The 21,568-nt window shown below is 34.3% G+C and overlaps 2 protein-coding genes across 2 annotated transcripts; one reads left to right on the top strand and one right to left on the bottom strand.

The window, feature by feature from the left end:
• Positions 1 to 138: 138 nt before the first annotated feature.
• On the bottom strand, positions 139 to 3,486 carry LOC129943236 (myosin-10). The gene is made up of 2 exons (XM_056052539.1): positions 1,257 to 3,486; positions 139 to 1,166 (listed from the first exon to the last, which is right to left on the bottom strand). The coding sequence occupies exons 1-2, from the start codon at positions 3,096 to 3,098 to the stop codon at positions 591 to 593; spliced, it is 2,418 nt and encodes an 805-aa protein (XP_055908514.1). The 5' UTR covers positions 3,099 to 3,486; the 3' UTR covers positions 139 to 590.
• Positions 3,487 to 12,064: 8,578 nt separating this feature from the next.
• Positions 12,065 to 14,163, top strand: LOC129941073 (transmembrane protein 115). The gene is made up of 3 exons (XM_056049615.1): positions 12,065 to 12,739; positions 12,800 to 13,156; positions 13,220 to 14,163. Exons 1-3 carry the CDS (start codon positions 12,213 to 12,215, stop codon positions 13,719 to 13,721), a joined length of 1,386 nt encoding a protein of 461 aa, XP_055905590.1. The 5' UTR covers positions 12,065 to 12,212; the 3' UTR covers positions 13,722 to 14,163.
• The last annotated feature ends 7,405 nt before the right edge of the window (positions 14,164 to 21,568 follow it).

Here is a 21,568-nt window from a genome sequence, read left to right as displayed (position 1 = left end):
ACGTTAAGGACGATAAACCCCGAGAACGAGGAGAAGTGACGACGACAACACAGACGACACGACAAGAAAGTAAACAAAGGAACATTCCTTTTATATCTACAGGAATTTTCTTTTCATCGCACTTCTCATCGCACATCCTTCCTCGTCGTCACGATAACAAATAGGTATATGAGGGACGTCCGTCGTCGCCAACAACTGGCGGACGGGAAGAAGGAGGATCATTTGAACTGAATTCATTTGAGAGGGAGATCTCCCATGCGAAACATTATTCATTGTTTTGATGAGGGTTCCTTTCCATAAAGAACCTTTCCTCAACATGATCACCATTTATGCAACAAAGGGCTACATTGTGTCACATGGTTGCTTGTTATGTAAATATACTCCATTCATACAGGAGATACAAGTACAATCTTCTTTTTCTTTATAGGAATACATTATTATAGCATACGTGATCGTAATCACTGCATAAATTATATTTTATAGGAAACTTAAAAACATCTAAGGAGGGAAAATAAAATTACAAAAGGAGATCTACGAATATAATATATGTATGTAACTATAGGATACTTATCTAACTTATTTGACTATATTTACTTATTCCACGTCTTAAGGGGGCTCTTTATGACCTCCATGGTGGGCAGTAGATTCTCTTTGCCAGGGAACAGGACTGTCTTCATCGACTTCGGGGTCCTTGGGGTACGTGGTGATCTGGGTGTCCTCGGTGTTGTGTTTTTGGGAGTTCTAGGCAGGCTCTTGGGGGTATTAATGTTATTGCTGATTTTCTCCTTGAGCAACTCCTTAACCTCGTTATTCTCGTCAGCTGTCGATAGTAACCAATTTGTGATCTTATCGCACTCAGCCTTCAACTGTGAATCAATTAGAACTTCTTGCTGTTCGTCGGTGTCCTTTTCAGCGATGCATTTTGTGTTATCGTTTGCCTTTGACTTGAGCGATAGATTCTCCAACTTGAGTGTCTCGTTTTCATCCTTCAACTTGGTTAGACATTTATCTTTGTTATCGATTTCCAGCTGAGCCAATTCCAATACCGTTGCAAACTCATCCAAAGCCTTACGCATATCGGCCATGTATACCTCACGATTGTCGTCCTTGTTCTTGAGATCCAGATATAGTTCAATGTATTTCTCGACATTTTCATCGATACGTTCCTGAAAAGTGGTGGCAATTTTATTGAATTTTCCCAATGTTTCCTCTTCAGAGGTGAGCATATCACTAAACATGCTTTCTTTAGCTCTCACCTCATTTTGCAGGGCAGTTGATGATTCCCGCAATGCGTTCAAATTCTTCTCGCTTTCGGCCAAATCGTTTTTCAGGGCGGCCAGTTCGTTTTGCAATTCGGTATAGTTGGCTTCTAGCTGCTTCTTCTCGGCTTGCACTGCCTCTAGTTCAGTCTTCAGGCTTTCGACATCAGAATCGGATTTTTTCAAACGTTCCATCAGGATGTTCACAGTGGAACGGGTATTACTGAGTGTCAGTTGATAGTTGTACTTCTCAGTGATAGTCTTGGCCATGTCGGCTTTAATGTCGACGACCTGCTTTTGCAAAGTGTCTGTCAAATTAATATAATATTCAAGACCCTTGCGAAGTTGGTCTTCGTATTTTTGAATTTTCTCATCACGTTCTCGGAGCATATCGTTGGTGGATTCGAGAAGGATCATGACATCCTGTTTCTCCAGCTCGATCTTGATAACTTGATTCTCTGCCTGCTCCTGTCTCTTATTCAGTTCACTGCGCCAGTAGTTTCTTTCACGCTCGATTGTTTGTTCCACATTCGATTCCAGCTGCTTGATCTTCTGTTCGGCCTGGATCTCAACGATACGAACCTTCTCTTCGGCTTGTTCAAGAACCTTATCAAAGTTGACGTATCGCTGTTTTTCCTCTTCCAACGAACGAATGGTATCTCGATGGGCATCGATTTCACAGTTCTTATCCAAAACCTCTTCCTGAAGATTATGGATGAGTTCGGATTTTGTGGCCAAGTCGTTGCGCAAAGAGTTCTTTTCATTTCGGAGGGATTCCAGTTCGACAAAGGTGTTCTTAGTCTCAACGGCATAAGACAATGCATCGGCTTCGATTTGGTCCTGGAGTTTCTTCACCTCAGATTGAAGTTCCTCGTTCTTCGATTTGATATCATCGAGTTCTTTTAAGCTCTCCGAACGCTCTTCGTTGTTGCGAGAGAGATTCTCCTTGAGCTCAACTATTTCAGAATCTAGCTTTTGGATTTTTTCATTTAGGTTCGAATTCTCACTGAGATATTGTTCGTACTTTGAGTTGAGATTCTCACACTTGGCTTCCAACTGTGAATTGATAGTTTTGAGATTTTCCAACTCAGTCGAGTGTGATTCGGTGAGATTCTTCAATTCGCTCTCGAAACTATTTGCCTTCTCGAGAAGCTTAGCGTTTTCAATACCCAAACAATCAATGGTGTTCTTGTGATTGCGATTCTCTTCAGTTAACTCAGAGACGAGAGTTTCGTTTTTTTGCAAAATCTGTGCATTCTCTTCCTTGAGGCGTGCTTCAGTCTCCTTCAACTGTTCGACATGACGCTTAAGTACATCAATTTGACTCAAATAGTTCTCGAGAAGTTCATTCTTCGATCTAATTTCAAACTGTAACGCTTCTTTGCCTTTCAAATTCGACGCAGACTTTGTGTGTTCTTTGATTGGGGTCGAACTGGTTGACTGAAAAGGTGTTGAGGACGTAGTCGAGGCGGTTGAAGTCAAATCAGAATGTTGTCGGAAACGTAAACGATGTGGCAACGATGGAGTTCTAAATAGTCGCATACCTTTTTCCTTCAAACTTGTCTTCTCTTTGGTTTTACCTTCTTTGGGTTCCTTAGCCGAAGCCGATGCACCATTTGCTCTAACTGCGTCTTTGAAAAATTTCTCAATTTGTTCCCTTCGTTCTGGATGAGCAGTAGTGCCCGACGACGTCGTCATCGATGACGATGTAGATGAGGACGACGATGATGCAACAGTTGTACTTGCACATGTTGTCGATGTTCCTGCTGCGGCAGCTGAAGGGGAGTCACAGATATCAACATCGTTGAAACGCTTCAATTTTGCTTTTGAAAACGACATGATTTTTATTTTTAGAGTTTTTTTTAAAGGGTCTTAAATATTTTAAAAAACAAAAACGCACACAAATTCAATAAAAATGATTTTGAAAGCAAGAAAAAGAAATCACTCAAAAGTCTTTAAAAACAATTTAAAAAAAATAAATTAAATATAAGAAGAAAAAAACAATAATTAATTATTAAAACAATAATTTTTCTTTTATTTATAAAAAAAATAAAGAAAAATGTTTAACAAATTTTAAACCCGAACTTAACGCGGCAACAAACCAAACCTAACTGACTTTGACTTCCTAGATTCTTGATAGTTACCCTGTCAGCTCAGGCATCAACTCATGGTCGTTTCCATATTCCCCTTCTTTTGATCCTTATCCTTGATAGATCTTGTTTCTTGATGGTGTTGGGGTTTTCCCGCTCATTTTTTGAACTCCTTAAGGAATTTAGTAAACAAGAAATGGAATTTTTTGAAAATAAGAAAAAAAGAACCAGGAAAGGTGCACCATTATCGCCGCACCGTTTTTAAAGGTAACGTACGTAGGTAAATATAACGTAGAAAAACGGTTGTACCTATGGAGAGGGATTTACGAGGATTATTCGGTACAAAGGTAGAAACGGGAAATAGGGGTGGACAAAAAAAGGGATGACGATTATTATATTTTTGTACATTACATTATATGAAGACTCTAAAGGTAAAACTGGATACGCTGGCTGATGGCTAGCTGGTTGGTTGGGTAGACCAATTTTTGAAAAACAACTGGTGGTTGAAGAAATATGAGAAGAAGGACGTTTCGTTTCGGTGTAAGAATTTTATTGTTATTAAAGCCGATGTCGAGGTGAGGCAATGGGAGCCTGACTGATGCAAGGGAATTTCAATTGAATGTCAATTCTTTCTGTTTTCTTTTTTGCGCAGGATTTTTAGTTATTCCTTTTTTTCTAGCAGGCGGGCGGTACACTGGGAAGGAAGAGACAGATTCTAATTGCATGATTAAATAAAATAAAGTACGGCTGTATGTTAAGTTATGTATGATGAAGCGTGTATATGATATCACAGCTGGCTGGGGCGATGTTATGTTATGTAGCTTGAAATAATAATAAGGTTCGAAAACATAAAATTAGTTATGGGTATATATCGTATCGTATATCGGTTATATCAGCTTTTACAGTTTGGAAATGCAAAATAATAAAATTTGTCGACAAAAATTGGGCGCCAGTTAAAATTAATTTTTTTTAAATACTCGAAAATTCAAATTATAAGAATATCTTTTTAAAAAATTCAGAGATAAGGCTACATCAAGATTTTCGAAAAATCTATTTCTATTATTATTGTTATTATGGCAGCAAGAGACCTTTAATTACTCAGTTTTCAATTTTTTGTTTCAAAGGTATTGTAAAGTTTTTTAAGGTTTTCTACTATTCAAAACCTTATCTCTATATTGCCTTTTTAAGGTTTGTCAAACTCATAATTAAGACATTTTTCAATCGATTTACTTGAAATACATCTTTGAAAGTACGTTTTCCATCCAATTACCTAAGAATTTTGTTTAACATTGCGGAGATCATTTGTTATTAAAAATTTTGTAGACTAGTTTTGCATTTTTCACTTTAAAGTGTGCCGTTTGGTCAAATAAATATATCACAACAATCCTAGGTTTTTTTCTAAAAGATGATATGTACAATCAAAAAAAGTTCATTAAATCATTTTAATTTAAAAATTCCAGATGTATTTGACCGCGGACCCTTTAAAATAATGACGCAAAAACATCATTTTGAAATTAATCACTTCAAAAAAATTATTTTAAGCAGTCAATATGTTTTATAAAACTCCATATCTGTTATTCCGCTGTGTTTTGTAGTTTTATTCTGAAGAAAATCCCATTTTTCGACCTTTAGGATGGTCTAACCTCTTTAGCTGTGGTGAATTCCTACACTTCTTTATACTTTTTCAGTAACATCGAGTTCTTAAAATATTTGTATTTAAAAGTGTAAAAGACAACCAAAAACAGTGTTTTTAAGGCTTGTGTTTAACATAAAAGATTATTGTGATTTTGTAAAGTAGAGGGTAGTTAAATTTTAATGGCCGATGTTAATTTTGAATAAAACCCAAATTATTTAGAAAATAATTGTAATTTCTTTGTATTATGACTAGCTGACCCGACAGACTTCGTACTGCCTCAATCGATGAATAAAATACCTAAACTTTTGTGTAAATTAATTTCAAAACAAATAAAACGTATTGAATAAAAAAGCATTTTTTAATGAAGCATGAAGTTTTATTATTATTTTCGACACATCATGTTGACACTGTTATGATACAGTTTGTTAATCAATTTAATGCTTTCTCAAAAACTATATTTTTTGTTTTCTGTTGTGGTCCGTAAATAAACAAAGAAGACGGTTTTCCGACGCGCAAACACGCGACGTATAATTGGACTTCAACTTCAAGTTGATTCCTCAAACTTCTTAAGACTGTCTTTGCGATTTATTTACTGTCATCGTGAAGGCCAGATGTACTGGAAATTGTAAGCGTTTAAAATCGAATGCTATAAATTTGTTGGAGTCATCGGTATTCGCGGGATCAAAACATCCTCTCCTTTGTATTTTCCTTTTATGATTGTTGACGTTATTCATCAGCTTTTTCACAGCCAGTCTTGTTGCATTGCAAAGGCAATTCCAGTGAATTTAAAATCTCCGTAGGATAGTTGACTACGTCACCCTGGTTCATAACGGTGTTGACTGATTTGAAGGAAACAAACTGTCCTGAAGAAAATTCTGAATAGGAGCATTAAGTTACTCGACATCTTTATTTTTCGCTGCCAATATTGCTCGTTCACCCAGCCAATTATGGTTATTAAACTTTTGACAGAAATCTGTGGGTAATGTGATGAATCCGGTCGAGGTGTCCATTGCAACTTTATTATTTCCAATATCTAACAACTTGATGTTAGTTGCATGTTAGTTGTTATTTGGAGTGTCTTTACGTACTGCCACAAATTCAATGATTTTAGGCATGCATTTAGTTCATCAGCAACAGTTGATCGGGGAATAACTGGAAGAGTCTGACGAAAATCACCTGCCAACAGAATCATAGCCCCACCAAAAATATTTTGGTTGTCACGAAGATCTTTCAATGTTCTGTCCTAGCAGAATCTCAGCTATTCTAGATGAAGCCAACGCTAAAGCAACATCATTTCGCGATCTGATCCTCGCCAAAAGCAATGAAATTAATAACCTTTTTCCGGTTCCTCCGGGAGCATCAAGGAAATTTTAGATCCTCCAAAGCGCAGACGAAGACTATTTTCATAAATATGATTGAATTTTAACTTTATGCAGCGGTAATAAATTGCAAATTGACTCTTTGACGTTAGGAACACACCTAAATTGCTTAGACAACAGTGAGTGGTTATAATTTAATATCAACTTTATTGAATAGCAATAAAGTTCAAATTGACTCTAGAAAACGTTTGTATAGGAAATAGAAAACGACTGTTTTTAGAGTTTTCCCGAAAATTATTCGATTTTTTCTCGCCTTTTAAACCTTCCCTAGACCTCCACGAACATTTCAAGACTAAGATAAGATAAATCCTTTCGGCCGTTCTCGAGTTTAAGTGAGACTAACGAACAGCAATTCATTTTTATATATATAGATAATATTGGTATGATTCAATTATGTATGGAACAAAATATCGGCCACACCTCCATTTGATGGTCCAAATTTTCGATGACGCTGGGGCTCTATGTCGTTAATGTGCCGAATTATCTCATTCTTTAGCTTTTGTATTGTTGTTATATTGACATAGACCTTTTCTTTCAAATAACCCTAAAGTAAGAAGTCCAATGGTGTCAAATTACTTGATCTTGCCGCCAAATTGACATCGCCACCACGTAAGCTAACGTGGCTATTGAATGTGTCGGAAAAGGAAGCCATTAGAGCCTGACCGCTCTAATTTAGGAAAAAAATACGGACCGATGATGCCGCCAACCTAAAAGCCACAACAAGCATTCACACTTTGTGGGTACATTTGTTTTATGACATTCGCTGTTGGATTATAATTCGCCCAAAATGCAGAAATTTTACTTATTGACTGAAGACGATTTTCTTTGAAAATTGACCATCCACTGTTGCCATTTCTTGCTAACATTTTGACCATTGAAGACTCGACGTTTGAAATGGCCAATAGGCTTTAGTTATTGAGTCAATTGCCCATTTAAGCGTGTAAATAGCGGTCTTTATGGATAATGTTCATCAAGCCTGAGAAGTGGAATTATGTGGTACGAAGACGAGTTCAGGTGGAGGGTTCTTCAGTCACACTTTTGAAAACAAGAACAATATTTTTTGAAGTACGAGCTGTACGAGCTTGCACTAGTGTTTTGACATCTCCTAGAGACCCGGTTGGTCCCAAATTGTGGCCAAATGTTTGCTCAATTTTTTTGATTGTATGCATAATTAACCGAAAAAATCAAGAAGCAAATTTGAACGCTCATTTCCATAATAATCCTGAATAACTTTAATGCCTTCATCGATTGTGTATCTTTCAATAGTTCAAACTGAGTTAGCCTGAAATTGAGAAATGTCAAATGAAATTGCAAAATAAAACTTGACGTTAAGGTTTGGTCCTTAAAATTTAACCACCCTTTACAAATCTTTTGCCTTCTAAAATAAGTTTCAACCAATTCAATTCTTATATGTTATGATCCTTTATTTTGACTGTATGAAGTTCTTAGAAATCTTGAATTGAATGTTTAAAGGATTGTGAAAAACCGGTTTTAATTTTTAGTGCAGATTTCGAAACCAAACTTTGATTTTAATTATGTGCTTTAAAAATCTCAGCTGTTAAAAGGATTGTGAAAAACCCGTTTTAATTTTAAGTGCAGATTTCGAAACCAAACTTTGATTTTAATTATGTGCTTTAAAAATTTCAGCTGTTTTAAAAGTAATTTTGAAATTGTTTGCAATATATTTAAAAAAAAATGTATGAAATAGCCTTTTTTAGCCATCGGATTCGTTACAAAAAGACAAAATTTTCTTGCAAAAACAGTTTTATCATAAATAGTTCCTCATTTTCTTAAGATTAATATAAGACAGGTGAAACTTAACAACTTACCAGTATGAATTATACAATTTTATCACGAATTGTATTTAAAAGACACATACAATATGTTTTTTCGAATTTCAAAAATAATATCTCAAAAACCAGATGTGATAGAGTGATTTTGAAATTGGATTTAAATTAAAGCCCTCAAAAACCATCTGAAAAGTGTAATTTGAGTGCCAGTAATAAAAGTGCTATTGATGTTTTTAAAAATATTAAATCTTGATTTTAACTTTTTTACATATGCAATTGTTCATATTAACAAGTAATTGTAAGTTGAAGCAGAGAATTTTAAGGTAACTTTGGAGTTAAATCTATGGACAGATTTCTCAAAAATATATTTTTCAGTATAGATTTTGCATGTAAAAGGATCTAATTAGCCCAGAGGTTAAGAAATCAATAGCTTTTTATCAGTCCATTGTTGTTATATTATATAACAAATGTGTTAAGTTAGTTTCTGTTCAACTTGAGCCCCACACCGTAAAATTGGTCTCTAAACTGATGAAGTGAATTTCTAAGAAATCTGTTCCTTTGGTGATAAGCACACATCTCTCTTTTTTTGATATTGATTGTTTTCTTTTTGAGAAAAGCACACTTTCAATCACTATAAATCATCGTTAATACTATCGGTCATCTGGGAACTTTTGTTGTTAAAAATTTTAAAACCCACTCAAAACAAAAAACAACTTTTTCCCTCAGACTATTTTTGTTTTCAATATCAAAATGAAAGATGCAACTTTTTTTAACACAATGTATTTTGCCGAATTCGCTTTTTTACAATAGGTACACCAAAATATTCCTGATTTGACAAAAGGTATAAGTAGATATGTATTTACAACATACTTTATGCATGTATACAAGTAAATAAGTGCCTATAGTTATGAAAGAGGGGGTCTAACGAAGTATACTTTGCGTACCTAAAGTCTATACGACAAACAATAACTATACAAAAAAATACTCCAGAACCCCTGTTAGCATAGTTAGCAGAGTCTTAAGTTGAAGACGTTACCCTACTTTTGAATTATTTTACTACGCAGTTTGAATTCATTTTAATTGCTTTTTCCATTGCATTTTTTTTTAATGTGATTTTGTTCCTTGTTAGCTTTATATTTTCTTTAACATTATGCTTGGATGAATATGTTTTGATACAATATTAGGATTGGGCTGTACACCTTCCCTTGCTTTTACATTTATGCACAACTTGTTTCCCTTTTGCTGCAATGATTATTTGAAAAATTTAACTGAAGGCATTATTTCGTGAAAAAGTCGGACATTTTTTATTTATGATACAGGAACTATTTCGAAAGTTGTTTTAAAAGTCAAAAGATATCAATCAACAACAAAATGATTAAGAAGACATACTTTTGTGTCTCACCATAAATTGCCCCTCTTAGATTTAAATGAATTAATAAAGTAATTCCCCGTTTAATTGTGCTGCCCCTCGCCATCTTTTTTGAATACTTCTGCGGATGCCTAGCTCGTGCGGTTCATTGACCTGCAATCCAAACCACTTGAATTTGCGTTAATCAAACTTAATATGGTTCTAAAAAAACATATCTTGAAAAAAAAATAGGATAGACAATCCAATTGACTCACTAGGATTCGAAAATCCAATATTGTCTATAAATAATCGTAATTATATTCAGTCCGTCGGGTTGGTAGCAAGGGGGAAAAATTTTCAACAAAATGGTGACCATTTTGTCAACTGTCAATAGATTTATTTTTATTAACGCCAGAACAACGCTTACAAATTGTACCAATTTTTTTCTCACTTTTGATCGAATGCAAACGTCAATAATAATCTTATGTTGAAACACCGTTATATCCACAAATACTGACTGCTTTGTATACTTTGTGGGTTGGTAGGATATTTGGTCCGTACTTCCAATGTTGGCCAGAACGTAGAGTCAATGGTGTCCGCTATAGATATAGAGTCATAATTACTGACATTTTCGTTTCGTGGTTTTAACATGACAGCGTGGTGCAACATGGCACACAGCTCGTGATACAATTGATTTTTTGAATTAACAATTAATTTTGAAATTAAACGCCAATTGAATATTTCCCGTGTAAATACCTGATACGCAGACACGATTTTCGACTTGAAGGACACCATCACAAACGTTGGAAAAAGTCATTAAATATTGTATTTTTAGTTTAGACTACGTCTGTGCCAGCCGTGGCAGAACTAATATTTAAATTATTCTGCCAGAAGATTTTCTGTGGGATGAAGTAAATTTAAGGTTTAAAAATCATCTCTGTTTTAATATATTTCAAAATTTTATACCTCTGAGAAAAACACCCTTTATAAATATATGATACATTATTATGGGCTTATTTCTAATGCTACGCCATTTAAAACGAAAACCATGCGAACCAATAAAAAGCAATTTTAAATAATATATAATAAAATTATAAATATATAAATAATTATTAAACTTGAGATACCTTATAACAGATTTTTGACGTAAGACAAAAAGTTAGAAAATGGTCACACATACTCAATGAACTTAAGACGTTAATATATAAAAAAAGATTTTTATATTGTCGATATTTTGCAGTTGTTCTAACCTTCAGTTTTAATTATCAAACAAAACCTAAAATGTAATTTTTGGACTAAAAGCCTTTTTATCTAAAGCTAAAGAAATGTAAGCCCGGACGGTAATTTATTTTCCTGAACAGCTGATACTTTTATGTTCAAAAGTGAAACGAACTGTTCCACTGATTTGTAGTGCAATATCACATAATTTCAATGTCAGATTTCAGTCAGTAAACATTTGTCAGTGGATTTCAGAGCGTTCAATACAAATAGTTTTGGACGGGTTTAAATCTGATACCAACAAAATAAACACAGGTGGTCCCCAGGGCTACGTTTTGTCTTCGACACTCGTCCTTATTTATATAAATGATCTTGTGTCTAGAACTTTTAATATATTGTTTCGCTGACAGTACCCTCAGCATTTTACATTTGTTTTTAGATTCACATCACAAAGGCAGCGTATAATAATATCATAGAATTCTGATCTTGACAGCTTTGTCCTATCTCTATCTATGAGTGCCACTTGTATGAAAAAAACTAGACTTTCAATTCTAACCTTCTAGTTTTCAGAAAAGATTAACAAGTTCACAATTTAACAATTCTGTGGTTGTCTCGTAGCATAGGTAAACAATTTTTCTAAAAAAAAACTGATCTGTAATTTATAAAGCACTTATTCGTTTGATAACATTTAACAAGTTGAAGCTCTTTAAAATAATTCAAAAGATAATTCTAAAAATGACATGCTTTCGCATTATAGGAAGGCAAACATGTAAATTTTATAGCATCGTCGACTGCATCAATGGTGCCAGAATCTTACAAGTGTAACACTTTAAATTTCGTCTCTATTTTTGAGTTACAAGGCTTTCTTTAAAATTTCCTTTTATTTGATAGGTTTATGCAACTAATTTCAAAAAATGGTTTTCAACAGTGAGATTGCTTTCCCAGTTTTTATACTTTTCTAGTATACACAGAATTATGTATGAGTAGCTAAAAACTTTAATTTTAAGACAACTCGGAAAGAACTATGGCAAACACAAAAGTTTTAGTACTTTATAGAAAGTTAAAACGACTTATCTCTCCTACTGTCGGTTTTCTACCCACTTCTTTCCACTTTTCTGCTTTGTAGATCCAGATACATGTTAATCCACCATAAATCACATTTTATCTCCCTTAAGAAGATACGAATCTATTGGAAGTAATATTTTCACTTTTGGCTGTACTCAAACAAATCTTTTAGAACTCACCTAAAGATTATTTCTAAACGAGCCAAAACATAGAATTTTGCTATGTTTATTTTGTTTTCCTTTTCTCTGTTTGTCACTACTTCTTTTTTTGTATATTTTGTTGAATGACACAGTTGACATTTTGTTGACGTTTCATACATCATTTACGTACGATGAAAAATATAAATTGAAAATATAATAAAAAGTGCACAACATTACAATCAACATTAAACTTAACAAAACAGAAACGTAAAAAAGCAAAAACAAAAATGGCGACAACTCGGGCACTAAATCGGAATGTCCCCTATTTAAAGCAACAATTCTCCGCCCTCTTGAAAAACACTTCACCCGTCATTACGGTAATATGTGCAGTCACTACCTGTGGTTATTTGCTCTCGTATTCCAAGACAGCCGTCCAAATACTCAGTGTTACTCCGGGCTACATACTTCCCTCGGAATTCTGGATATGGACAGCATTTACCTTCTGCTTCATAGAGCTGCATTTCTATGAAGTCCTTGTCGACGTTATCACCGTTGGGCTATGTGGCAAGATGTTGGAACCTCTTTGGGGTCAGATGGAAATGTTTAAGTTCTTTGCAATCACTAATCTGGGGGTGGCAATATTGACAACTTTCTATTATTTGTTTGTCTATATGTGCACTAAGAATGCTGAGATCTTATTCGATGTTCACATTCATGGGTTGGCTGGATATGTGGCGGGAATTTGTGTGGCAGTGCGACAGATTATGCCAGATCATTTGATATTCAAGACACGCTATGGAAGGCTCACCAATAGGTTTCTTTTTGTTTAATTTTGCAATTAAGTATGTTTTTGTAAGTGTTTCTTGTGTTTCAGAAACGTTCCACTCACGGTTCTTACATTTTCCCTTGTTGCTTGGCTGATCAACATCCTCGAGGGAACTTATCCGGCGATGTTCTGCTCTGGCCTGATAGTCTCATGGGTCTATCTGAGATTTTACCAATGGCATCCGAATGGCCACGGTGATAGCTCGGAAAGCTTCACATTTGCTAGCTTTTTCCCAGGCGTCATGCAGCCATTCATAGGTATCTTAGTGAATCCAATGTATCTCTGCTGTTTGAAAATGGGAGTGGTTAAGCCTCCAGCTCCACCCCGCACTGTTTCAACTTCGAGTCTGTCGTCAATATCGATTTCAATGCCTGGTGTTGACCCACATGACATCGAAAGGAGAAGGTTTGTCTCAAAATCAGGATTAACTTGAATGTTTGAGGATATTGTCTTTTCCTGCATTTTTAGATTGATTGCTTTAAAGGCTTTGAGTGAACGTTTGAAATCATCCGAATCGGGTCGTCAGAATTCGTCTTTGCCAAAATCTTTTCCCCAGCCACCAGGTAGTGGTAGTGGAGGTGGAGGAGGAAAGCATCATCATGGACATGGTCATGGCCATTCCCACTCACATCACTCATCCTCTGCTGGACACAGTCATTCCGGTGGACATTCTCACGGAGGCGCTGGTCATTCGCATCAACATCATCATCATGGCACCGATAGCAATACCCCAGCATTTTACCAACCGCCACAGCACAAGCAGCCGGCTGCTCCTGTGAATCCCGCGCCACCACTTGCAACACCTGCATCATATTCAAATGCCGTAGCAATCCCTAAACCAGAAGCAATTGCCCTTTTGAATGCTGGTTTAATGGCGATTCCAATGCCAGCACCACCTCCGCCTCCTTCCGATAATGAAACGCTTATAAGTATAGACGATGGAAATGCAACGTCATCACCATCGAAATAAATTTACGATCAAACGATTAAGTGTTTTTTTTTAATAATGCGTCTCATTATTCTATTTACCGTTAGATTTATCACTTATATCAATATTATCCTATTTTGATGTTTTTCTTTTTAATATCTTGGTACGAAATTGTCTACCACAAGAGTTTAATTATTATACAAAAAGAAAATAGCTAGAAAATATGATATTTCAATGATTTATTACAAACATTTTTAAACAACCACAACAAAAATAAAATAGTAATTTATGCAACAAAAAAGAAAAGAAAAACATTATTTTCCGAAAATCCATTTTGTGTAATGTAAATATATTAAAATTAAAGAAGTCAAAAGACAAAAGTGTGTAAAATGTTGCTTTGAATTAGAATTTAAACAAGACAAACTACTGTTGGTATTCTAAATAAATAAAATTATTTTATTGGAAAAACAAACAAAAACATTAATTCCATTATTTTTTTTTTACTGGTACTGCCTCTTGTGAGGAATTGACAACACCTACAAGACTAATTATTTTCATGAAAAGTGCTTTCTTAAATTACCTCGCATTCGGGTCCCTTCCATCCCTGACAACATTAGTCGCACACCTAGTTCTCAACGGACCTTTGCGACAACTAAGTAGTAGTGGTAAGTAAGTAAGGAATTCATTTATTTACATTAATTTACACAATTTTATACAATATTTTGAATTTAGATGCCATGGCTATGACGTCAGCCAGGTTGACAACAAGAAATAAGAATATTTAAATTTGTGTATGTTTTGAATTTAAAAGAATTCTGTTATTAATAACAATCTATACTTGTACATATCTTTCAAAAATGTACTTTATGTTTTCTAATCATGCTCGTTAAGGATTTTTATAGTCTCTTGCAGGGTAAGAGTACTTTTCCCAAAAAAGTAGCGTCTTTGAGTTTTGAATATTGGACAGACACCAATGAAATGTAGACAATCGTCTTTTGATTGTAAGTTGCACAGCGTACAGAATTGGTTAAAACTACCATTATAAGGACATCCATATAAGTTGAGAACTTCACATCTTGCTTAAAAGATTAGGGATATCTCTTCGTCTTTAAACTTTTACTTAAATTTTCAGTGCAAATATTTTTAGAATCTTGATTATTTAAAAAAAATCCTCATTAGTTGCACATAAGTCACCTGCCATACATAAATCTAAACACGCTAATGTATTTTACATTCAACGTTTTTCAAAACATCAGATCAGCCCCGATGAAAGGGAGGGGGGAAAACGGGGAAATCCGCCGGGCCCGGGATTTTCTAGGGGCCCGTAAAATTGAAAGCAGTGAGGAGAGCGTACATACATAATCGTACCTATTCCTGCTTACTATTCCCACTTATTTTTACGGGCCCGAAAATTAAAAATCACAAGCTTGCCGACCTGGGCCCCTGATTATTATCACCATGTGCAGCTCACAGCCTTAACTTGTTTGGAGTCGATTCAGAGAAATGTTGAACTGCCGGAATCACATTTTTTGGTTTTGTTCAAAAGTATTTCAACTTGTTTAGCAGCAGTGCCCAACGTTGGGAAATTCTTAAGATGAGTGTGCCTGGATCCCTTCACAAACTTTGCGAAATAAGATGGTCAGCTAGAATTGATGCAGTAAAACCATTTGCAAAATCATCTGAAAAATCTTAGAATATCATTAGAAGCCTTAAGTGATATTATTTAACTCATGAAGCTCGAAGAGGTGTAAATGGCGTCCTGATGTCTTCCTTCATTCTTCAAGCCAGAAACTTGACTGTTGACGTTGAAATTGAAAATCTTGACAATTTGATCTCTGATTTGAACATTATTCGAAACGGATGGGATCAAATTTTATCTGGATGCAAAGCAGTTGCTACCAATTTTGCCAATTTTGAAGCAGAACTTCCACCATTGAGTTTACTTAATGCTATTTATTCCCAAAACTTGGAGACGATTTTCCCCAACATTTGTGTTACTCAATGTATGTTTTCCACCATACCTGTGTGTAACTAGTGCCGAACGTTCATTTAGCGTCTTTGCTAGAACAACGAGTTTTCTTCGTTCGTGCTCATCACAAGATAGTTTGAAATTGAATTTTGATGCAATTATAAGTTGTGTTGCTGCTCAGAAAGCTAATCACAAGATAGTGTTTCTGGACTTGGTACCTTATGCATCGAAGAACCTTTGGCAAGGAAATTGAATTTCAATGCAATTATAAGTTGTGTTGCTGCTCAGAAAGCTAGGAAAGCTCGTTTGCAAACAGAAAACACATATTTCGTTGAATGCAAACTAACTCTAATGAAAACATTGTGCTAATATTTTAATATAATTAAAAACAATAAAGGGTATTTTAATGTAAACCTTTTATAATACATAGTTTTTTTTTAAGATAAATTTAAAATACTTTTACTTCGCTCTATTTTATTTTCATATTAGGTAATAGTTCTTCATGCTATATTTTTTTTAAATATTTAATCGACCGTATTATCAGTTACTAACTTGCCGTTGGCAATATCGAATAAAATGTATGATTCTTTTCGGAATCTGATCTACTCCCATTTAGAATTATTTTCTATCCATCCTTCATTTCAACAAAATTGGACGATACCCATAAGATTGATTTTGATTTGACGATTAACACTTTTTTTTGGTTCACTTTGCAAACAAAAAATTATTATTCCCGTTATTTCCAACCAATTTTATGATATTCGTTATTGAAATTAGAACGTACCATATCAGTAGGCATGAAATTTAAAAAAAAAAAAGGTAAATATGGGGGAGGTCTGAGATTTTTCCGTCCTGGGCCCGGAATTCCTCTCGACGGCCCTGCATCAGATAGAGTCAAATGTCTCCAAAACATAAAGTTATAGAGAAATTATAATGTGAGATTCCAATTCAGGGCAACAAAAGTATACAATTCAGAAAAAAAACTTAATTTTGCTGGCCAGTGTTCTTATTGTACCCAATTTCTGCAGGAAATTTTATAAAAATAGCCCTTCATATTGAACTCATAGAATGTAAAGAGGTTAAAACAATGAATGGTTGTTTGAGTTTAACGTTTGATCCTTTATTTATAATGCAGGCTTATAATGTATTCGGACTGCTTGTTCTCTTGATGGCACTATTTTTAATTTAAAAAAATTCAAGGGTAGTCATAACCCCTTTTAATATGCCGAAACTTAAAAAAATCAAATTGAGAATTTGCTAATCAATTTAAAAGGCCATACAAAAATGGAGAAAAAACAAGAAAATTATGCTATTGGAACGAATTAATCTAGAAATGCTACATATGTATGTAAGTCCGAACTGCACCTGAAATGGAACTCTGTGTAATTTGCAACACAATTATTGCCGGGGTAGTTAGCGTAAAGGTTGTTTTAGTAAATGGCTTTCGTGTATCTTGTTTATATGTTAAATGAGCTCTTTTTAACCCATAACTATAGAATTATACTGCGTTCAATCCAATTCTGTGCAATCTAAACATTTGTTTACAGGTCTTGCCCCTGTGACAAATCCCCTAGATAGAAATTGTAGGTCCAATCCATTCCTTTTAATATGCGCACATAGGGTGTTATTGTAATCAGTCCGATTTGTCGAATTGAAAAATTTTAAATTTCTCTACGTTTGTACGTTGGGTAACCGTTTTATTGTCAGGAAATATGTATCTAAAGAACGACATATCGACTTCAAATAAATTCAGTTTTACAAAAAAAAAATGCAGAAAGGAGTATTTACTCTAACAATTTAAAAAAATGAAAATTTTGTTTAAATCTTAAAATCTCTCAAAACAATAACGCTAGAAAAATCAAAGTAAAAGTTTTTTACAAAAAATAAAACCATCAAAAAAATCATACTAGAAATTTTGTAAAAATTGACTCGACTATGTTGGCACCAATTGTTTTATCTTTTAAGAAAAATGAAGCCGTTATAGTGTTTATATAAGAAAACAAAAATCTACAAAAAATACTACTCAAAATTGATAAATATTAATGTTCGACTCGAATATCTTGAGAATAAATGATACAGATTTTTTAAAAAATCCAATGGTAGTTTTCTTAGAAAAATCAAATCATTCCCTTTTTATAAGTAATAAAAGCCGTCAAAAATTCTACTTAAATATAGTAAAAATCTCGCTAACAAGAAAATTAAAATAAAACATATTTTATATTTTGTAGTTAATTTTTAGTTATTTTTGTTTTTAAATATAATTTTCAATGAAAAACTTATGGGATATGGTTTTTGACTCAATTATTATAAAAACAGATATTGATTAAAACATTTTTATCTTACACAACATGATATTGATATTTTGTTATAGTTTTAAAGAAATATCGACAGACGGTCACCAATGGGAAGTTATCAGTGACAATAGCACGCCATCCACGCCAGTCTCTTCTTTATTTATTGATTTCATATAAGAGAAGTATAATTTTAAAACTTTTTTGTTCCCAATCTAAGTATTCAACTCAGATTTATTAAATCGTGCTATTTTTCTTCCTTTCAAAACTCATCGATTCGCATACAAACCAAATTTTGAACCAAATTATTTTATTTATGTGCTTTCAAAAAAAAAAGAATTTGTACTATTTTGAGAATATTCGTAGGTTACATTATTAAGCTTTTTTTTCTCGTGAAGTAAATTTCTTTAGTAAGCTCGCATATAAAAAATTGTTATTATTTTTGTTTAGTTATATTTTAAATTTCTGGTAAATTAACTAAAATAAATTAAATCTATTCTCCTTCAGAAACTTCTTTATTACTAAAAGCTAAATCAAAAGTCAACTGTTTCAATCGTTATTTTCAAAACTCTTCTTTTTAAATTTAAATAACTTTTAACAATTTTATGTCCTGCCTAAAAGTATTTAAACCAAGATGATTACAAAATAACAATTTAGCCTTGAAACGAATTGCCAATATTATTTAAGCAACTTTTAACAATTTTGTTCGCTTTACTAAAAATTCTTAAAATTGAAGGAAAAGAGTTGTAAATGACAGTTTACGTTGCTGATGGGCTGCCGATTGATGACGTTATCCCCACACATAGACCAATCTAGATCTATTGTTATACCCAAAAGAGTGATTGACCCTATGATATTAAAGACATTTAAAGACTTGATTAAGCTTAATAGGCTTTTTCTTAGAATATCTTCAAGTTCTTCAAGATTCCTGAATTGTTTGCCTACGAATTTTGAATAGTTATACAAGCAGTGATAAACATTTTTGGTCTAAATGTAATCGAGCAGCATTTTGTTTTCTTGATATTGGCCTATAATTTTCTGCCCGTGGTGCATGTTTTCATTTTTATCATTGGTGTCTTGTTATCTTGACACCAATGGCCTGCCTTAATTCATTGGATAGGTTGTCTCGGTAGAGTTTCTACTGAATTACTTCAGTGATGTACCAATCCTAGCCAGCTCATCAGTTCTCTCGTTCTCAGGTACCTACATCAACGTGATTGGTACAAAACCGAGCATAATGTTATGATAAGACCTAAGAACAGTAAGTTCTTGACGACGGTAATTAGTTTTAAATTATAAACCTCAAATATCAAATTGCTAGCCCGGTAGCTGTTATTCTGTTGCCGGTGCTGTTGCTGTTTAGACTTTTAATACTAAACCGAAAATCCAGTTCTCGTGAAATTATCGGTTTTGGCTAGAAACCTACATCACTCAAGTTTTCATACATTATTTTTTGTAAACACACAAGTTTTTCTAAACAACAATTTTTATATAAAACACTAGCTGACCCGACCAACCTTGTTTTGTCATATAAATAAATTTTAGAGAATAGAAATAAATAACTAACTTATTGTAAGTTTGTACGGATGTGGTATATATGTAAGTGGGAGAGCTATAGAGTACTGTAAACGGTGACAAAATATTAAAATAACAAATCACCAAACAAATTTTTTTAATTAATCAATTTAATTTAACATATCGCTAATTATTACAATACTACAAAAAAAAACAATATCAGTCCCTTAATGCAACAGAGTGAACAATATTTTTTGTGATCCCATCTTTCGCCAATACAAAAAAACTGGATGGTTTGCCCACTCTAGAGCACGCCACGTATAATTGTCCATGTGAAAAACGTGAAGTGCCCAAATCTAAGCCGCAGACAAACATCGTTTGGCCTTGAGACTTATTGATAGTCATTGCAAATTCCATTCTAATTGGAAATTGAAGGCGCTTGAATTGAATTGTCACATCTGTAGGTATAATAGGGATTCGCGGTTATAATATTTGTTCACCTAGGAATTTGCCATTTAAAATAATGGCTTCGATAACATTTTTCATTAATTTTTTAATTACTAATCGGGTTCCGTTGCACAACCGCGGTGGGTTCAAATTCCGAAGCAAAATTACCGGAGATCCAACCTTTAGTTGTAAATTATGCGGTGGCATGCCTGGTAAATCTAATGAGTTCAAAAACTCAGTTGGATAATTTACTGCTTCGGTAGCATCAAAAACTGTATCAATTGATTTGTATGACCCCAAGTCTTCTGATAACAAATGTTGTATCTTAAGGTTTATATCGTTGACATCCAAATTTTTTGCTGCTAAAATTGCTCTTTCTGCCAGCCACTCATGATTTGTATATTTTCGGTGTACATCGGGAAATATCTGTTCAATGAGAGCATCTTGTGAATCAATAATCGTGCATAAATCGACCGGTAATTTTATGCATCCAGTTTCATCGGTAGTAAATTTTCCGTCGCCTATATCTAACAGTTGCTTTGAAAATTTTTCAGCGGATGGATCTTGAAGCATTTGAACACGCATATTTACTTTCAATTGTACTTTTTCAACATTACGCCACAGTGGCGATGATTTAAAGCACGCGTTGATCTCATCAGCGTACGTTGAACGCGGAATAACGGGAAGTGTTTGCCTGAAATCACCTGAAAGGAGTAACAGAGTTCCGCCAAATAGTCTGTCGTTGTTTTTTATGTCTTTCAATGTTCTGTTCAATGCCTCAAGTGAATGTTTGTGTGCCATAGTGCATTCATCCCAGATGATAATTTTACACTGTTTCAGCACTGTGGCCATGGATGATTGATTTTATATATTGCACACCGCGTCCGGGTTGTTTTGAATATTTAGTAGCAGTTTAAATACTGAATGAGCTGTTCTGCCTCCATCCAATAAACTTGCCGCAATGCCAGAAGATGCAACAGCCAATGCGATACCATTGTTTGATCGTATTTTAGCAAGAATTAGCGAAATAAGGAATGTTTTGCCAGTTCCACCTGATGCATCCAAAAAAAAGAATCCACCTTGTCCTGCCGAAACTGCGAGCATGATGTGGTCATAAATGGTTCTTTGTTCTTCATTCATAAGTGGGACATTGCGAGCAACTACCGCTGCCATTTCTGCAGTATTGTATTGTTGTTCACGATTCAATTCATTGTCTATTAAATCAGATGCATTTCGATTAGGTGAATGCATACCGAAATGACTGAGTGGTAAGTTGGCAATTATAATGCAAAGATCCTCAATAGCAATCAATGCTTCATTGTACATAGCGTCACTGAATATTATCGTAAGATCGTTGCACCGTGTACGATGTTGATGCAATATATCATCAGTCATTGAATCTTTGTGATTATCCCATAATGTCTCTGCTCTGGCCGGGAAACATGTAGTCAGCACTATAGCAAATAGTAAGCGAATTTGTTTAGCTGTACAGTTCAATCCTGTTTCAGTAAGTACACATTCCCATTGGTTGTCGTCTTCCAGCAAGCCGAGTGCAAGGCATGCATCTTTATACGTTGGATACTGTTGTCCATTCACTTTACGTATATTTTCAAATGATAATGGGCCGGTGATATTAACCAATAAGATAGAAGCACTCAGTCTGCTTT

Source organism: Eupeodes corollae, chromosome 1 (genome assembly GCF_945859685.1).
Source record: "Eupeodes corollae chromosome 1, idEupCoro1.1, whole genome shotgun sequence".
Lineage (NCBI taxonomy): Eukaryota > Metazoa > Arthropoda > Insecta > Diptera > Syrphidae > Eupeodes > Eupeodes corollae.
Note: the sequence above shows the minus strand (reverse complement) of the source record. Positions and strands in the feature narration are given on the sequence as shown.